General features: G+C 36.6%; 1 protein-coding gene across 1 annotated transcript in view; it reads left to right on the plus strand.

Annotated features, from left to right (window-relative positions):
* The first annotated feature begins 500 nt into the window (after positions 1-500).
* RADX (RPA1 related single stranded DNA binding protein, X-linked) overlaps positions 501-17,866 on the plus strand; it is a 70,535-nt gene continuing 53,169 nt past the window's right edge. Inside the window, exons 1-9 of the mRNA XM_054719228.1 lie at positions 501-1,146; positions 4,011-4,153; positions 5,407-5,599; positions 7,862-7,970; positions 10,160-10,251; positions 10,359-10,481; positions 14,014-14,118; positions 15,415-15,579; positions 16,721-16,881. Of these exons, the coding sequence (XP_054575203.1) occupies positions 501-1,146; positions 4,011-4,153; positions 5,407-5,599; positions 7,862-7,970; positions 10,160-10,251; positions 10,359-10,481; positions 14,014-14,118; positions 15,415-15,579; positions 16,721-16,881 (1,737 nt within the window). The remainder of the gene's footprint in view (positions 1,147-4,010; positions 4,154-5,406; positions 5,600-7,861; positions 7,971-10,159; positions 10,252-10,358; positions 10,482-14,013; positions 14,119-15,414; positions 15,580-16,720; positions 16,882-17,866) is intronic.

A 17,866-nucleotide genomic window follows, 5' to 3' on the forward strand; every position in this document is an offset into this window, starting at 1 on the left:
AATTTACTTTCTGTTCCTGGTCCAAGGCCAGAACCCCCAAAACACTGAGATACGATTACTTGCACCCCGCTTCCAGTCACCTTCTCTTTTACATTGCATCTGGGCTCCATCCTTTCTTGAAGAATCACTGAGTGCTCCTCCGTGTCCTTCTTGTTAAGCTTTGGCAATCATGGCAACCAATGCTTTCCCCCCCTCCCCCACCCTTCCCACTTGTCCTTTGCTGGTAATGTGGCCCGCCACAGTTCTGAGGACCCGCTACGTAACCACGTGTGCGAAGCCTAGTAACCGGACCTCTATGTCGTCGAGAGCGCGCCTACGAAGGGGCGGGGCTAAAGAGCTGATGTGTGCGCGCGCAGAAAGTGACCGAGCCGGAGCTTTCGCCAGTCTGAGGGGGCAAAGTAGCGCTCTTCACTTGCTCGCTCGCGCGTCTTTTTAGTTTCTCAGCTTTAGACAGGGCACTTTAGGTTTTGGGAGTGAAGAGGGTACGCAATTTCCTCACCATGCCTGGTGAGTTAGACCAGCCTCAGGCCGGCTCCTCACATGCTGAGGCAGACCTGCAGAATCCTGAGGTAAACCGGACTTGGGTCCCGGGAGGAATGATCCGAAGGGCCGGTGCCCTAGGGCCTAGGTCCTGGATCCAAAAGGTTCTTGAGCAGATAACAGACTCACCTCTCCAGTGGGTCACTCCCTCAGAGGTGGTGCCTGTCGTTGTGCTGGCCGTCCAAAGGTACCTGTTAGAAGACGAGCCAGGAGACATAGTACCCAAACCGCCTCGTTACTGCTATGATGTGACGATCTCAGATGGGGTGTACCAGGAGAAGTGTTTCCTCTATCCCAGACTGAACTTTCTCGTGTATAAAAATATTCTTAAAGTTGGGATAGAAATGAAAATTTTCAGAGTCTCGTGTCTTTACAATGAGAAAAGGTTAGGCCAGGGGATCCTGTGCATTGATAACATCCACTGTGGGGAGGAGACCTCGGACACTATTTCTTCAGCAACTCCCTTCAGAAATAATGCCCACAAGGAGCTACCAGAGAGGCCTTTAAGGGGCGGGAAAAGTCATTACCTGGCCCTGTGGAATAACGAAGATCCATACGGAGATATCTGGTTAACCAACAAGCAACCTGAGGAATACAATTTTAACAGTAAGTAATGGGAGGGAAGGACAGGATGTGGTGTAAAAATAGTTTTGGGGTGCTTGCGTTAATGGGAAAGGAAGCAGAAATGTTTTGGTATTGTTTATTGGGAGTGATAGACAATTTTTTCCTGGAGAGATGCTCGCTTAATGAAATTGCACAGCCCTTGTCTTGCTTCGATTTTATAAATGGCTGTTCAGAAAGTGTCTGAATAATCTTAATTTTTAAAAATTGCATCTTAAATTTATCTGTCAAACATAGTGGTGTTGCAATCAGTAGTCCTAAGTGTTCACTGTACGTTTGACCAGTGGAATTGATCTTAACGTCATTACCATTCCAGTTGTGGAAATAGTACTGTGTTGGTTGGAGTGTCTATTGATTAGAATTAGAAATAAAAAGTTGTAAATATTTGTGGTTTTGTGTGTTTTAACCTTCATTCAAAAAAGGATGTTCCATGGTTTATTCCTTAATAATTTACATTAATGAAATGCCATTTTATGTCTTTGAGTGTAGCAGTTATATAAATAATAGCTTTTTGAACGTGTGATTTTGTGGGAAGACTTGAAATTCTCATGCTTATATTTCTTAAGACCACGGGTAATGCTGATCTGAGAAGTTCAATTCTTCTGGGTCAGAAATAGGAAGTTAACTTGGAAATGCCAGCTGGTCATCAGCAACTGCTCTAAAATATGTTTTATATAAAAAAAATGAAGAAAAGGGAATGATTATATTATAGGCATGTACATGTATGGAATGGGGAAGAAATAAAATGAAAAAAAAAGCAAGCTAGAGGGAGAAAGATATAATTTCTACATTACTGCTTTTCAGGTGTTTGGGGTTTTTGGGTTTTTTTTGTGTTTGTTTTTGTGTTATTGTTTTACATTGGGCTCATAATGCTAGACCATAGATAATCTTACTATGATGTGTAAAAGCAACAAACTAGAAAGTGAAAAGATAACTGCATCAAAAATATGCAATTAAAGTGATATCCAGTTGTAAGGGGGAAAAGATGTTATAGAAATGGGTAGCCAATGATTATTTAAATAACTTAAGTTTTAAAGGCAAGATAGTAGTTTCAGAGATGAACTAATGGAACGACTTTTTATCTCAGTGGTGCATTACTACTCTAGGGGTTGATCATTTTTATTTTTAGAATTTAATCTATAAATAAAAAAATGGTACTGTAGAAGAATTTAGGGCAATAATAATTTGTAAAAATTGTATTTCACTTTTCTGAATATGAAAGTAATATCTGTTTATTATTGAAACCACATTTTTATTACAAAAGGCAATGTCCGTGTGCTAAAAATCCAAAGGTTTAAAAAAGTATATTGTATTAAAAATGTAAGACCCATGTACAGTAAAATTTTGATGACAAAATCTAGAAATAGGTATATTGGTGTTCTTTCAGGATTACTGTATGTTTGGAATTTTTAATAAAATGTTGGGGTGGAATGAAAGGCCCCTTTTACTTCCTTCTATGCCTTCAGCTTTTTTTTGCTTTTTTTAAAAATATATTTTATTGATTCTTTACAGAGAGGAAGAGAGAGGGATAGAGAGTTAGAAACATCGATGAGAGAGAAACATCGAACAGCTGCCTCTTGCACACCCCCTACTGGGGATGTGCCCACAACCAAGGTACATGCCCTTGACCGGAATCGAACCTGGGACCTTTCAGTCCGCAGGCCGACGCTCTATCCACTGAGCCAAACCGGTTTCGGCCAGCTTTCTTCTCAAAACTCCAAACTGTCAGCCATTTGGTGTGTGACTTTGAAAAAAATAATTATTTGGTGTCACATGATTTGCTATTTCCACTTATCTTAAACATTTTTAATGACATCTGTTCATACACTCTTCCGTGGTATGGATGTATGATGATTTACTAGCATATAATCACAAGAGGCCCGATGCACGAAATTCTTGCAAGGGGCTCGGGCCTCTCAGCCCCTTGCAGCCTCAGCAGGCCCTGGCAGCTCCAGCTTCATCCAGGTCTTCCGGAAGGTCATTTGGCTGTTTGATCTAATTAGCATATTAGCTCTTTATTATATAGGATTCCCATGTAAATGGGTAATTTGTAATTTTAGGAAGTTGGTGTTTTTGGTTTTTTTTCAATTTTAGATCGAAGGCTGAGCAGCATTAAGATATATACATATGTGTTCACTATGTTTAATTATTTCTGTTGAATGGATGGATTCCTAAAGTAAAATTGCTTGTTTAAATAATATTTGGCCCTAGCTGGTTTGGCTTAGCGCCGTCGTCTGCAAACTTCGGCTCGCGAGCCACATGCAGCTCTTTGGCCCCTTGAGTGTGGCTCTTCCACAAAATACCACAGCCTGGGCGAGTCTATTTTGAAGAAGTGGCGTTAGAAGAAGTTTAAGTTTAAAAAATTTGGCTCTCAAAAGAAATTTCAATCGTTGTACTGTTGATATTTGGCTCTGTTGACTAATGAGTTTGCTGACCACTGGGTTAGTGGCTAGCGCGTTGGCCTGTGGACTGAAGGGATCAGGTTTCAATTCAGGTCAAGGGTACATGCCCGGGTTGTGGGCTCAATCCCCAGTAGGGGGTGTGCAGGAGGTAGCTGATCAATGATTCTCTCTCATCATTGATGTTTCTATCTCTCTCCCTCTCCCTTCCTCTCTGAAATCAATAAAAAATATATTTAAAAAATAAACATTTCTCTTGACAATTATAAAATATCAGCCTAAGAACTTTTCAAAGATACTTTTTTTTTTTTTTGCATTCTCTTTGTATGGTACCATTTTGCGATGGTTGCTTTCTTTTTGTTCACTTATATCTGATATTTTAACCACTAAAATATAATTTTGAAATTATCATGAGATATTAAGGAGGATTTTTTCTTTTTTGTATTCTAGATACCAAAATAATTTCTCTTGCTCACCTTGAAATGAGCTGGACTACCAGAAGGAATTATCCTGCTTTGCTTGTGAGAATCATGCATAAATCAAGACTGAGGTACTATGGAAAACCCGATAAAAAGATGATTGAGCCATACCAGGTATAAATAAGATAAGAGAGTACATGTTAATTTAACAGTTATAGATTATAACTTACAGACCTGACTCCATATTAGAATAATTTATGTTTAAATAAAATTTATAATTTAAATTTAATAATTTTGAAAATGTACATGGATATATATTTCAAGGTATTTTTCTAATGTAATTTCTTATAAAAATGAATTCTTTTTGTATTGGCAACCTTTAATTCCTTGATCCAGCCAGTCTCCTTCACACCTTTTGATGCTATATCTTCAACCTTTTCCTCTCTACTGTGCTTTCTATACTAGAATATAAATATACTTTAGTCTTCCATTTTAAAAAAGGAAAACAATTATCCTTTGACCTCAGATTCCTCTATTCCCTCTCTCCTCTTCAGACAAGTTCCTTGAAGAAGTAGTCTATACTAGATGTTTTCACTTACTTGCCTCTCATTTACTTCTCAACAAAATTAGTTTGGCATTTTTCTTCAACTGGTCACTTACTAGAGACCTAATTGTCAAATCCATCTGACACTTTTTTGCTATCTTGGCTGTCTATGCCATATAATGCTGATGAGAATACTTTCTTGGTTTCTGTCCTTTATAACTTAACATTTTACTTTATTTTCTCTGTTATCAAGAATTATTTTGGGTGTTTCATTAAACTTTTAAAATAAAAGTTGTGTATTCTTTTAGAGAATTTGGAAAATGTAGAAATCTATATAAGTTAAACTGATAAATAATATCACCCTAAATCATACCAGAATCACTGTTTGCGTTATAGTGTGTTTTATTCCTTTTTGTATGTGTATATCATATATCCACACACAAATATATTCTATATGTGCACATATCTATGATATCATGTGTATAATATATTTCATATCTATTTGTATATGTATACATGCATGTCTTATATTTCATATGACTATGTATGTCATATCATATTAAATTAACTTACAAACTGGCAATTATATAGCACATAAAATTTTGTATTAGTCAACATTTTCTTAAGTATTTTCTAATATCACTAAAATTTCTTCATTATGGCTCACCTTGAAATGAGCTGGACTACCAGAAGGAATTATCCTGCTTTGCTTGTGAGAATCATGCATAAATCAAGACTCAGATTTATGTATGTCATATAGATTCTTTCATATATCATAAATTATTTAGTCATTCCCCTACAGTTTTATTTTCTCAGTCTTAAAATTTTAACATCCTGTAGATAAAAGTAACAAATATGTGTGTACTTTTACTCATCTTTTCAGACCTTTTTGGAAGTTGCTGACAGTTCAGGCACTGTATCAGTGATCATGTGGAATGCCCTGTGTCCTGAGTGGTATAAATGTTTGCGGGTTGGTTTAGTTCTTCTGCTTCAAGATTATTCAGTTAAAAAGAGTTTTCCATTCAGGCTGCAGCCTCTCCCTGTGAATCCACAGATCAAACTAATTTCTACTATGGGTTAAGTATTGATTGCATTTTGTTTCTTTTATGACTATATATTTTTTTATAAATCTGTGAAGTACCATACCAGCCAAAGACTCTTAAAAACTACTAAAGCGGTTAGAATCTAACAAACCTTTAAATTCCTGAATCTATAAAATTTCCAAACAATCACTTAATGAGTATATTTACTTATTATTGCATTTATTAAGAAAAATTATCTGAGCAATTCATTGTTTATTAACAAGGTCCACTTGGGATTACTTATTCTTATTATCTTTTATTTTTCATTATAATATTAAGTTAATGACTTGAATGTAATTTTCTGTTACTACAAGCTGCTATTCAAAAGGGCTTTTTTGAAATAATTTCAGAAAGCTTATTTTGAAGTAATTTCAAACTTACATAAAAATTAGAAGAATAGGATAAAAAATCCTATATACCCTTTACACAGATTGAACCATTGTTAATATTTACCTTGCCTTTATCATTCTCTCTCTCCCTCTCTCTCTCTCTCTCAATATATATATATATATATATATATATATATATATATATGTAAAGAGATGTATAATGGCTGATATATATATATATACATATATAGAGATATATATGTATATATATATCTACATTTTAGAGTAAGTAGCAGCCATTATACATCTCTTTAACTTTAAACACATCATTAATATTTCAGTATATATTTCCTAAGAACAAGAACACTCTAGTACATAATCACAATACAGTTATCAAAATCAGAAAATTTAAAATTAATACAATACTGTTATCTAATCTATAGCCAAATTCAAATGTTGCCAATTACTGCAATTTTGAAAGGGCTTTTCTTAATTAGTATTAAAATCAAAGTTATGCCATCTTGGCATCACCCTAAATATTTTGGGAGCATTAGAATTAATATATTAAGTGATTGCTTTAAGAGTTGGATATGATATTTTCTTGCATTTCAGTTTTTCAAAATTGTGGATTACATCACTCAAAAAGTTTAAGTATTGTTTTTGCTAATAATAGTTTTATACAGGACCTGTATTTCTATATATTCTAAATTTCCTAGATAATCCGTTAAGCTTAATTACTTAGAGAATGTTCAGACAATGTAGCCTTTATTCATTGTTTCCTTAAATATATGTTTATTTTGGAAAACCTCAGATAATTAACAATATAAGGACATGCCTGAATGAACCATAAATATATGAAATGTTTTTCAAAATAATTAGTAATAAGGGAACTGTAAAATAAGATCCCAACAAATGACCATTTTGTGTCACTAGACTGACAAATAATAAGAAATTTGATGATACCAAAATTTGGAGAGGATGTGGATCAATGTGAAATCTTACACACTGTGGATGAAACTATAAAAAGTTCTTTACTTTAAAATAGTTTAGAATTATCCTGCCAACTGAAATATTTGCATATTTTACAATTCAAGATTTCCGTCCTAGGTATAATATGTTAGAAAACTATTGCCTGTGTACACAGGGAGATATATACAAAAAGTTAATAGTGGCCCTCTTTTTGGTAGCAAAAACTGAAAATAATCCAGATTCTGTCAACATGATAATGGTTAAATAAAATTGAAGTATGCCAACATCCTGGAACATTATTCGGCAATGACTATGAGAAAAAAAATGCTATGTGCAACTTATGAATGAATTTTAGGACCATAATGTTAAAGGAAAAAAGTAGCCCTAGAATACTGTATATGATATTATTCCATCCATTAGAATTCAAAAACAAAGAAATCCAAACACTATTTTGTTTGGACAAAAACACGTAAGTGATTAAATATCCTTTTTTAAAAAGTAAGGTGATGAGCCCTAACTGGTTTGGCTCAGTGGATAGAGCATCAGCCTGTGGACTCAAGGTTCCCGGGTTCTATTCTGGTCAAGGGCATGTACCTTGATTGCAGGCACACACCCAGTGGGGAGTGCGCAGGAGGCAGCTGATTGATGTCTCTCTCTCATCGACGTTTCTGGCTCTCCTTCTCCCTTTCTCTCTGTAAAAAATCAATAAAATATATTTTTTTAAAAAGTAAGGTGATGATAAAACATAAAATTTAAGGTATGTTTAACCTTTGGTGGGGAGATAAGTGGATGTGACAATGTAGCAGTAGGTAAAGAAAGCTTTTGATAATGGCCTTGTTCTTAAGTTTACCATTGAGCTCAAAAGTGTTCAATCTATTTTTTCCTATGCAATTTGTACACATGTATATTCTTTTATGTGCATTAAATATAATATTGAAGTAATATATTTGTTTTTCAGAGGTCTGCCTGAACGTTCAAGATCCTCCAAGTAATATAACTATCATTCCAGAAAGGCAGGTGAAGTCAGAATGGAGATTGCCAAAGTTAAATCATCGCTTTATCACTAGGTAAAATAATTTCTTATAAAATATCCTATATAATAAAAGGCAATAGGCAAATAGACCAAACGGCGGGACAACTGGAACAACCGAACAACTGCTCGCTATGACGTGCTCTGACCACCAGGAGGTATGTGCGGAACATGGTGGGCATTGGCTGTGGCAGGATGGTGGAGCTGGTGAGCAGGGAGCACCAGACCAATGCAGGGCACCAGTTGCTGCTGTCATCGGAGCGAGCCTCTGGTGGTTACTGAAAATTATTTGCTCCCGCGCACCTGCTGCCAGTGCCGGCCCTGCTCGCACCCACTGCCAGCACTGGCCCCACTCGCACCTACAGCCAATGCTGGAGCTGCCACTCATACCTGATTCTGGTGCCTGCACCGGTCACAATCACTCGATGCCATCAGCAGGTGCCAGTGGCGGCTTCCAGCCCTTATCGCCCCTGAGGGCTTCTCCACCTCCCCCTGCTTCTGAGGGGTGATAGGGGCAGCAGCTGCTGCTCACACCCACTGATGATGCCAGCCCTGCTTGCACCTGCTGCTGGCACCAGCCCCAATTGCCCCCCGCCGTCAGCAGGAGCGAGTGGGGCTGGCGCTGTCAGCACATGGGAGCGGTGGCGGCCAGAGCAGGGCTGCTGGCAGACAGGGGACCAGAGCCCACAGTGGGAGGGGCCAGGCAGGGGTGCGGAGGATGGACCGAGACCTGCCCCTGTGCCTACTGTAGCCTCGCGACCCACAATTCCTTTCAAGGTGCACGAATTCATGCATTGGGCTCCTAGTCTTAAATAATTTTTAGTGTTAGTCACTGAAATAATCTATATATATATATAAAGAGCCAGGGTCCGTAATGTCCAAAATGACTGAACGGACGACCAAACACTGGCAGTCAGTCCTGCAGTCAGTGATAGGTCGCCGTGGCAACCCAGCACTGACTGCTGAGGGGGCTGCAGATCAGGCCCGGAGAGAGGCCCAGAGAGAGAAGCAGGGTCTGATCTGCAGCCTCCATGGCAGCTGTTGATCAGCCCTTGCCTCTCTTTTTCCCCAGGCCTTACCAGCAGCACAGGGGCTGCTGATCAGCCCCACCTCTCTGATCAGGCCTGGAGATAGGCCTGGAGATGCTGACTGGCATAGAAACCAACCAATCAGAACCAAATCTTGGTGAACTGCAAGGAGCCAATGGCTGCCTAGGAGGCAGAGCTTTTGACACTGACTGGCATAGAAACAAACCAATCAGAACCTGATCTGGGTGAACTGCAAAGGCAGAACCTAAGGTGGGGGCTGAGTAGGGGTTTTAAGGGCAATAGCTGTTTGGTGTAAGGTGTAAGATAGTGGTTCAATATTCTAATGACCGGTTTGGCAATATAGTGCATATGGCTGGCTATCAGTCCAGATATAGGGATTATGTATTTTTGTCTGCCAAGAGTATCTCCTTCTGCTGAAATAGGTTTCCCCTCCCCCCATTTAAGCAATCCTGTCCTATATAATCTATCTATACTAATAAAAGGGTAATATGCTAATTAGACGGGTGGACCAGCCATCTTCCAGACGTTTGCCTTCCTTCTGCACAAAGCCATGGTGGTGGGGGCCAAGGCAGAGGCCATTAGGGGTGATCAGGCAAGCAGGGGAGGGCAGTTGGGGAAGAGATCAGACCGGCAGGGGGTTGGAGCAATCAGGCTGTCAGGGGAGGGCAGTTGGGGGTGAGATCAGGCCTGCAGGGAAGGGTAGTTAGGGGCGAGATCAGGCAGGCAGAGGCAGTTAGGGGCAATCAAACAGGCAGGCAGGCAGAGGGGTTAGGGGCAATCAGGCAGGAAGGCAGAGGGGTTAGGGGCAATTAGGCAGGAAGGCAGAGGCAGTTAGGTGTGATCAGGCAGGCAGGCAGGTGAGCAGTGAGGAGCCAGCGGTCTCAGATTGTGAGAGAGATGTCTGACTGCTGGTTTAGGCCCGATCCCTGGGATCGGGCCTAAACCAGCAGTTGGACATCCCCTGAGGAGTCCCAGATTGGAGAGGGTGCAGGCTGGGCTGAGGGAACCCCTCCCATGCATGAATTTTGTGCACCAGGCCTCTAGTATATTATAATTTGCTTAAAATCTACCCAAAATTTTGCTATAGTAATTATGTAAATGTACATTTTCACAACCATAGTTATAAAATACTTTTTCACTGTTTAAAGATACAATATTTAACTATTTATCTTTTTAGATCAGAACTGGATGATATGCCAGAAAAGCAAATCTGTGATGTTGTTGGCATTTTAGTTTTTGTAGGAAGGGTCCAGCGGTTAAAAAAGAAAGGTAAGCTTTTGAAATAGAAAGTAATAAAAAGTATTTCAGTGAATAGTTCTGTGTTTATATGTGCATAACCAGTTACCTTCATTTATTCTAATATTATATCCATATAGAAAACAGTGAAGATTTTTGGACATATCGCTGGATTCACATTGCTGACGGGACTTCAGAACAACCATTCATAGTGGAACTGTTTTCTACATCTCAGCCAGAAATCTTTGAAAATATTTGCCCAAGTACTCAGTTCTAATCTTTTTATCTTTTTATTTTTGCAAGTGGGGGCATTAAATTAAAAAATGTTAAACTTAATTATAAAGGGTCATGATACTGAATTAGCAAATTCAAGCTATCAGATATCATGTTTAATTTTTCCTATATTAATACTATATTTGGTATTACATGTTAACCACCTTCTGGTTTTTTATTCAGAATTAATTTGAGATGAACTAGTTTTTCAGAAAATAGGTGCTCCTACTCGCATTGTTAACATTTCAGACATAAAAGCATAAGATTCGGTGAAACTAAAACATAGGTAGTCAATTTCCTTTGTCAATACACTTAGAAAGACAATGAAGACTTTCCTAATGTTGAATTAATTGGTAGGAGATTGGCAGGCTGTGTAATTACTGACAATGATAAATATGATTCTATTTGAGTATTAAGTTAGTATTAGGTTGGTGGCATTATAACAGCTGGTTAATATTTTATTTACTTTGTCATTGACCTTTTCTCCTTGCATTCTTTTAGATATATAGGTGTTTTTTCCCCACTAATTTTATTTATTTGAAAATATTTTAGAAGTACCCTATTATACATTTTATATAACAAGTTAGTTTTTATATCTAATATAAGAAAAAACTTTTAAAAAAAAGTATACATAATACTTTTTAATAACTTCAGTGAATTTTTCCTTTTTTGATTTTGTAGTATCAAGCTATTTTAGATATGATGTGCTATTTTACTATTTTCTAAATTATTATATGAATTAAATACCGAGTGCTAAATGTTGGTTAACATTAGGAAAGCTCTCAATTGTGGCTATATGCAATTTAAAAAAAAAATCAGCAACATGCCCAGCTGGCGTGGCTCAGTGGTTGAGCGTCGACCTGTGAACCTGGAGGTCATGGTTTGATTCCTGCTCAGAGCACGTGCCCGGGTTGAGGGCGTGATCCCCAGTGTGGCGCATGCAGGAAGCAATTGCTAGATGATTCTCTCTCATTATTAATGTTTCTATTTCTCTCTCCCTCTCCCTTTCTCTCTGAAATCATTTAAAAATATGTTTAAAATAATAAAAAATAAAACAAGCCCTAACCGGTTTGGCTCAGTGGATAGAGCGTCGGCCTGCGGACTGAAGGGTCCCAGGTTCGATTCCGGTCAAGGGCATGTACCTTGGTTGCGGGCACATCCCCGGTGGGGGTTGTGCTGGAGGCAGCTGATCGATGTTTCTCTCTCATCGATGTTTCTAACTCTCTATCCCTCTCCCTTCCTCTCTGTAAAAAATCAATAAAATATATAAAAAAAAAATAAAATAAAAAAAAAATAAAACAAAATCAGCAACATGGTAGAAATTGTAGATCAGGAGGCTTGGAGACCTTGTATAGGGCTGTTCTGCTACCCCTTTGTTCTCTATTGCAAAACAGTATTATACACTATGTAGATATTATCTCATTAGATTCCACCCTGTGTTTGTGAGATTATTTTTTAAACATAACTTAATATAACCAAACCTCACCCCAACTACTGGGGGAGAGGGCAAAAAGACAGTTTTAGCGAAAACCACGGCCTGGTCTTCCATGGTGAGCAGGGCTATATAACTTCTCCAAAAGCATAAATGATTGGTAGTGATGACCTCTGATGACAATTCTATTACCTCATTTTAGATGAGTTTTCTTGCCATGTTTCTCTCTCTTTGTAGCCACTTTAAACAACAAATTGACCCAAGTTTTGCATAGTGCTTTTTCACAGAAATGTTGCCAAGCATGCATGTTCTATTTCTTGTGAGAATGTAAAATATATATTTTTTTAAAGAAAGGTTTCTATAGACTTTGGTGAGATTTTCTCTAATACAGCAGTTGACAACAATCACAATTTATCTTCATCTTTTGACCAAGAGTGAAGGGAAAAAAATCATTTAATGAATGGTGAGTATTAAGGGGGTTTTAGGCCTATGAAGGGGAACATGACTAAGGGTCTTCTGTAGTAATACCCAAATTCTTTGGTAGTAGGGCATCTTTTTTAATTTTTAGGAAAGTGAAGAACTACGGGAAACTAATATTGAATGTTTACTATGTAGCAAATGCTCATAGATGTTATCTCATTTTGTACTCCCAATTACCTTTTAAGTAGTTGACTTTTTTACAAATTTATAGGTAAGGAAACGAAGGTCCAGAGGGTTAAGTAATCTCCTGGATGTCAAACAGCTATTAAGTGTTAGATATGAATGTCTGATTATTTTTTAATCTTTACCCGAGGATATTTTTTCCATTGATTTTTCAAAGAGAGGGAAAGGGAGAGAAAGAATGGGGAGAGAGAGAGAGAAAAAAAAAATCAACATGAGAGAGACGGCCAGGGTGAACCTGCAGCCAAGGTACATGCCCTTGGCCAAGAATCAAACCCACGACCCTTGGGTCCTCAGGCCAATGCTCTAACCACTGAGAAAAACAGGCCATGTCTGATTTTTAACAGCCATGAAATTAGGATAAGGTATTTTGTTAATGCTACTATATCAACATCTTTAACCATGAATACTTACATATTTGTACAGTTTTTTGAAGTAAAAGAAACGCAATTTAAAGAGAACTATTCTTAGTCATTTGAACAAATTTTATTTTTATTGCTATAAAATAAAGATATAGTAAATAAGAGATGTAGAAAATTAATTTATATAGCATGCTCTAGGAAAATATTTATTCTCAAGTGAGAATTTATAGTTATTGTGAGATTAAAAGTATTTACATTTATTTCTTTATTTCCTGACTTGCAAGACTATATCCATTTTACTATGTAAGGAGTTAAAATTTTTAAAAACTTTTGGAGTAATGAAATTTTCCCAAATAAACTGATAGATATTTAAAAACAATTGATAGCTCTTGAAAGTAATTCAAGTCTGTAGACATAATCTTATTTTCAGTTATTCTTTTTAGCCTATTAAGTTTGTTAGCAAGGTGAACAAAAATAATAGGTAACAAGCCTTGTCATTGAGGCTTAAAGTCTAAAGGTCGACACATGTAAAATACTTTTCCTAAGCAAATTAAAATTAATACTCTATAGCTCTCTCTGGTGGAAGGAGTCAGAGTACTTTATGGATCAATGTTAAATTGAGTTAATCAGTGAAAACATCATGGAGAAACTAAGCCTTTTTTCTATTTAGGAAATAATTGTTCACATTGTGTTGTGTGCCCCATTAGAAAGGCTCTTGCACCCTTCAACTATGCAGCAAGTAGTGACTTCAGTTAGGTGCAGCTGTTGTACATTCTAAAGGAAAAGTAAGTGTTAAGTCCTTTATCTAAAGGAAAAGGTAAGTGTTAGATCCTTGTTACTCCAAGTGTGGTCAAGGGATTGGCAGCACTGATACCACCTAGGAACTTATTAAAAATGGAGAATCTCAGACCCTACCCTAAAACTACTGAATCTTAATTTGCATTTTAATAATTGTCCTAGGTGATTTCTATATTTATTAAAGTTTGAGAAGCACTGTGTTAAATCCTGATCTTGGTATGTCCTCTTTGAAATGCAGAGTGCTTTCATAAGTGTTTTCATTTTCTACAGTGACATATTTCATGTGTACACAGTTGAAAGTTGTCAGGAATAACAATCAAGTACCTAAACTGCTTTACCTCACCACTACAAATGAGAGTCGAATGTTTATTATCGGTGAGCAATGTCCTTGTATATGATTTATTGGAAATGTAATATATTTTCTCTTCATTAAATTAACTTTTATATGACAACATTCAACCACAAGATAGTTCTATTTTCATCTTCTTTATCTCTAAGAATGTTTTAAAAGAATACTTAGCCTATGGAATATATTCCTTCTAGATTATTTATGATTGAAGCAATGATTTTGTGACTCACTGGAGAATTGTGTTTATATCCTTTGGCTAACTTTAATTCCTGTTTGTATAAGGTAGATAATCATAAATTATTTGATAGATTGAAGACTGTTAGGCCCTACATCACAATATGGATTCAATTAGCAATATTTTAAAATACTGAGTAAAACAAAAATGTACATCAAATTTTGGCCTCAGGATCTCACAATTTACTTAAATAGCAAGAAGAGTCTCACTACTTGCCTATAAGTACATTATTTTTCTCTGTTCTCTTTGATAATAGGGTCAAAACAATAAAGATAAAAGGTTCCAGGTTAGTGAGGGAGTACTGTGGAATGGTGTGTTTACTAGAATGCTACCATATTGGTGATTAGGAAATTTGTCAAAAGAAGAGTCCTAGGAAGTGTGTAACACACATGTCAACACCTCATTTTATAAATACTAATAACATCAGATGTAAATACCACTTCTAAGGGTGCTTTAAGAAAATGAATTTAAACATTATGCTGTACTGCCTGGCCAGTATGGCTCAATGGTTGAACCATCAACTCATGAACCAGGAGGTCACCGTTAGATTCCTACTCTGGGCACATGCCAGTGTTGCAGGTTTAATCCCTAGTAGGGGACATGCAGGAGGCAGCTAATTGATGATTCTCTCTCATCATTGATATTTCTATCTCTACCTCTCCTTTCCTCTCTCTAAAATCAATATCACCCCAATAAAATTTAATTTTAAAAAATGCTGAGCTATACTTATAGGCAATTTAGTTCATACATGATGCCATATATTCAAGACACTACATGATTTAAAAATCAATTTAAAAAATGCCAACCACTTGGATAGTTAGAAAAACCCCAGTTACTAGTTTCTTTTTCATATGTCTTTTTAGTATCCTTGTAGACAGCTACAGTTTAGTCCATTAAAACTCTGGTATGCATATTGAGTACAATTATCCTCTACATAGAGAATCAGTGAACATGACTTGTTTTCTTGGTGACAGAAGAAACTTTTCATTTTAAACTGTATTTATACAAAAAAAAAAGTCCATGAAGTTTATTACAGTAAGTTGGTTTACACCCCCCTTATTTTTCTCTTTACCCTTCTTACAAATAGGTCATAGAGGCCAGCCATATGTCAACAATACCAAAGTAAAAAATTTTATTCACTGGATTAAAACAAAGACTGATTCTGGGGAAATGAAGAATACTGTTATTGGTGGATATTACCCCTATCCACCAGTGCCAGAGACATTTTCCAAGTATAGTACTTCTGTAAAAGGTACTAATAGAATTGCTACTTTTTCAATGATATTTTTATATGCTACATGTATGGTGAATGATATATCAGTTAGTCTTCTTTATTCTTTTATTATATGGGGGTGAGCCAAAATGTAGCAACACTCCCTGATAATAGTGCTGTCTTTCTGAAGATCTAAAGATGTCATGTGTCCTAAGGTTAATATTTTCATTTTATTTGACTAGAAGGAGAGAAGGAACATAGACGATGACTAAACAGAGATAATATCTCAATTTAATGTCATTGATATATAATCTGACCTTAGTAGATTTCAACTCCTATGACATTACCTAGAGAAACTAAGATATCAAAGGGAACACTGGGCAATTTGATATCAAGATATTGAAAACTGCATTATGCTAGTCTTATGAAATAGTATAGTATTCGATGACGATAGGTCAGTATTTCAAAGTTTCTCTTTTTTCCCAAAACCATGCAATTATCCCATAGTTTTAAAAAACAATATACTGAAGCGTTAAACTTTTCAACTGTCGTATCTTAATTGTAATAAAATTAATTAACATTAGGCCTCTCTATCAGTACTTACTTTGCATCTCATTTATTTTGGTGTCATTTTTATCTAAAGGTAGCACTCGATTGTGTTATATCCAATATGCAGGGGTGTGCAAAAGTAGTTACATTTGTGAGTATGCAAAACACTTTATTCTTATATTATTATTTATTAATTATTATATTATTTTCCATATGAACAACTGTAAACCTACTCTTGCCCCACCCTATATTGGCATCCTTTTGCACTTTAGAATGCCATCAATGTGTAATATATATTTAGAAATATTAAAATGTGTGTGTCTATGCAGTGGCTAGGCAACACTTTATAGTCTGAAATATAATCCATAAATTACATTCAATATACAAAATTTCTGTTTCAAATTAAAACTCCAGACTAGAAGACTGCATCATGATTTAACTGATTAATATATTTTGCCTATTTTACAAAAATTACATAAGGGGATGCCAAATATAAACACAAAACCTCACAAATTTAAATTATGTGGCAAATTTATAACTTCATGTTGTATTTAGATTGCAAATCTGATTTTTATTTTTATCATTTCAGCTCTTTAAAACTTACAATTTCCTTGGAATTACTCTTTTGCAGTTCAGTCGCTCCTGACAGCTATGAGTGAAGTGAGGAAGGAGATTGAAAACTTGCAATATAGGGAACAAAAACGCATTGCAATTCAGGGGATAATTACTATTATAAAGTATATACCCCATAGCAGTGCAACTGGAAGTTCCTCAGCATCAGAAACACTTTGGGTATGGTACCAGAGAATTAATTGTATATTGCTGAAAACACTGTGATCATAATTACAGTTGGTACTTTGTTTATTTTATTCAGAACTCACATGTATTGATTCTTTTTTTTTTTTTTCAATTTTTTTTATTAAGGTATTATATGTGTACATATTTTACCATTGCCACCCCCCACCCCACTCCCATATATGCCCTCACCCCCCAGAGTTTTGCATCCATTGGTTATGCTTATATGCATGCATACAAGTCCTTTGATTGATCTCTTATCTCCCCCACCTCTCCCTAACCTTCCCCCTGTAATTTGACAGTCTGTTTGATGCTTTACTGTCTCTGTATCTATCTTTTTGTTCAAGTTTATAATGTTCTTTATTACCCATAAATGAGTGAGATCATGTGATATTTTTCTTTCATTGACTGACTTATTTCACTTAACATAATGTTCTCCAATTCCATCCAGGTTGCTGCAAATGATGAGAATTCCTTCTTTTTTATGGCAGCATAGTATTCCATTCTGTAGATGTACCACAGTTTTCTGATCCAGTCATCTGCTGACGGGCACCTAGGCTGTTTCCAAATCTTAGCTATGGTGAATTGTGCTGCTATGAACATAGGGGTGCATATATCCTTTCTGATTGGTGTTTCTAGTTTCTTCGGATATATTCCCAGGAGTGGGATTACTGGGTCAAATGGGAGTTCCATTTTCAGTTTTTTGAGGAAGCTCCATACTGTTCTCCACAGTGGCTGCACCAGTCTGCATTCCCACCAGCAGTGCACGAGGGTTCCTTTTTCTCCGCATCCTCGCCAACACTTGTTGTTTGTTGATTTGTTGATGATAGCCATTCTGACAGGTGTGAGATGGTACCGCATTGTTGTTTTGATTTGCATCTCTCGGATAATTAGTGACGTTGAGCATGTTTTCATGTGTCTCTTGGCCTTCCTTCTGTCTTCTTTTGAAAAGCTTCTATTTAGGTCTGTTGCCCATTTCTTT

Source organism: Eptesicus fuscus, chromosome 1 (assembly GCF_027574615.1).
Source record: "Eptesicus fuscus isolate TK198812 chromosome 1, DD_ASM_mEF_20220401, whole genome shotgun sequence".
Classification (NCBI taxonomy): Eukaryota; Metazoa; Chordata; class Mammalia; order Chiroptera; family Vespertilionidae; genus Eptesicus; species Eptesicus fuscus.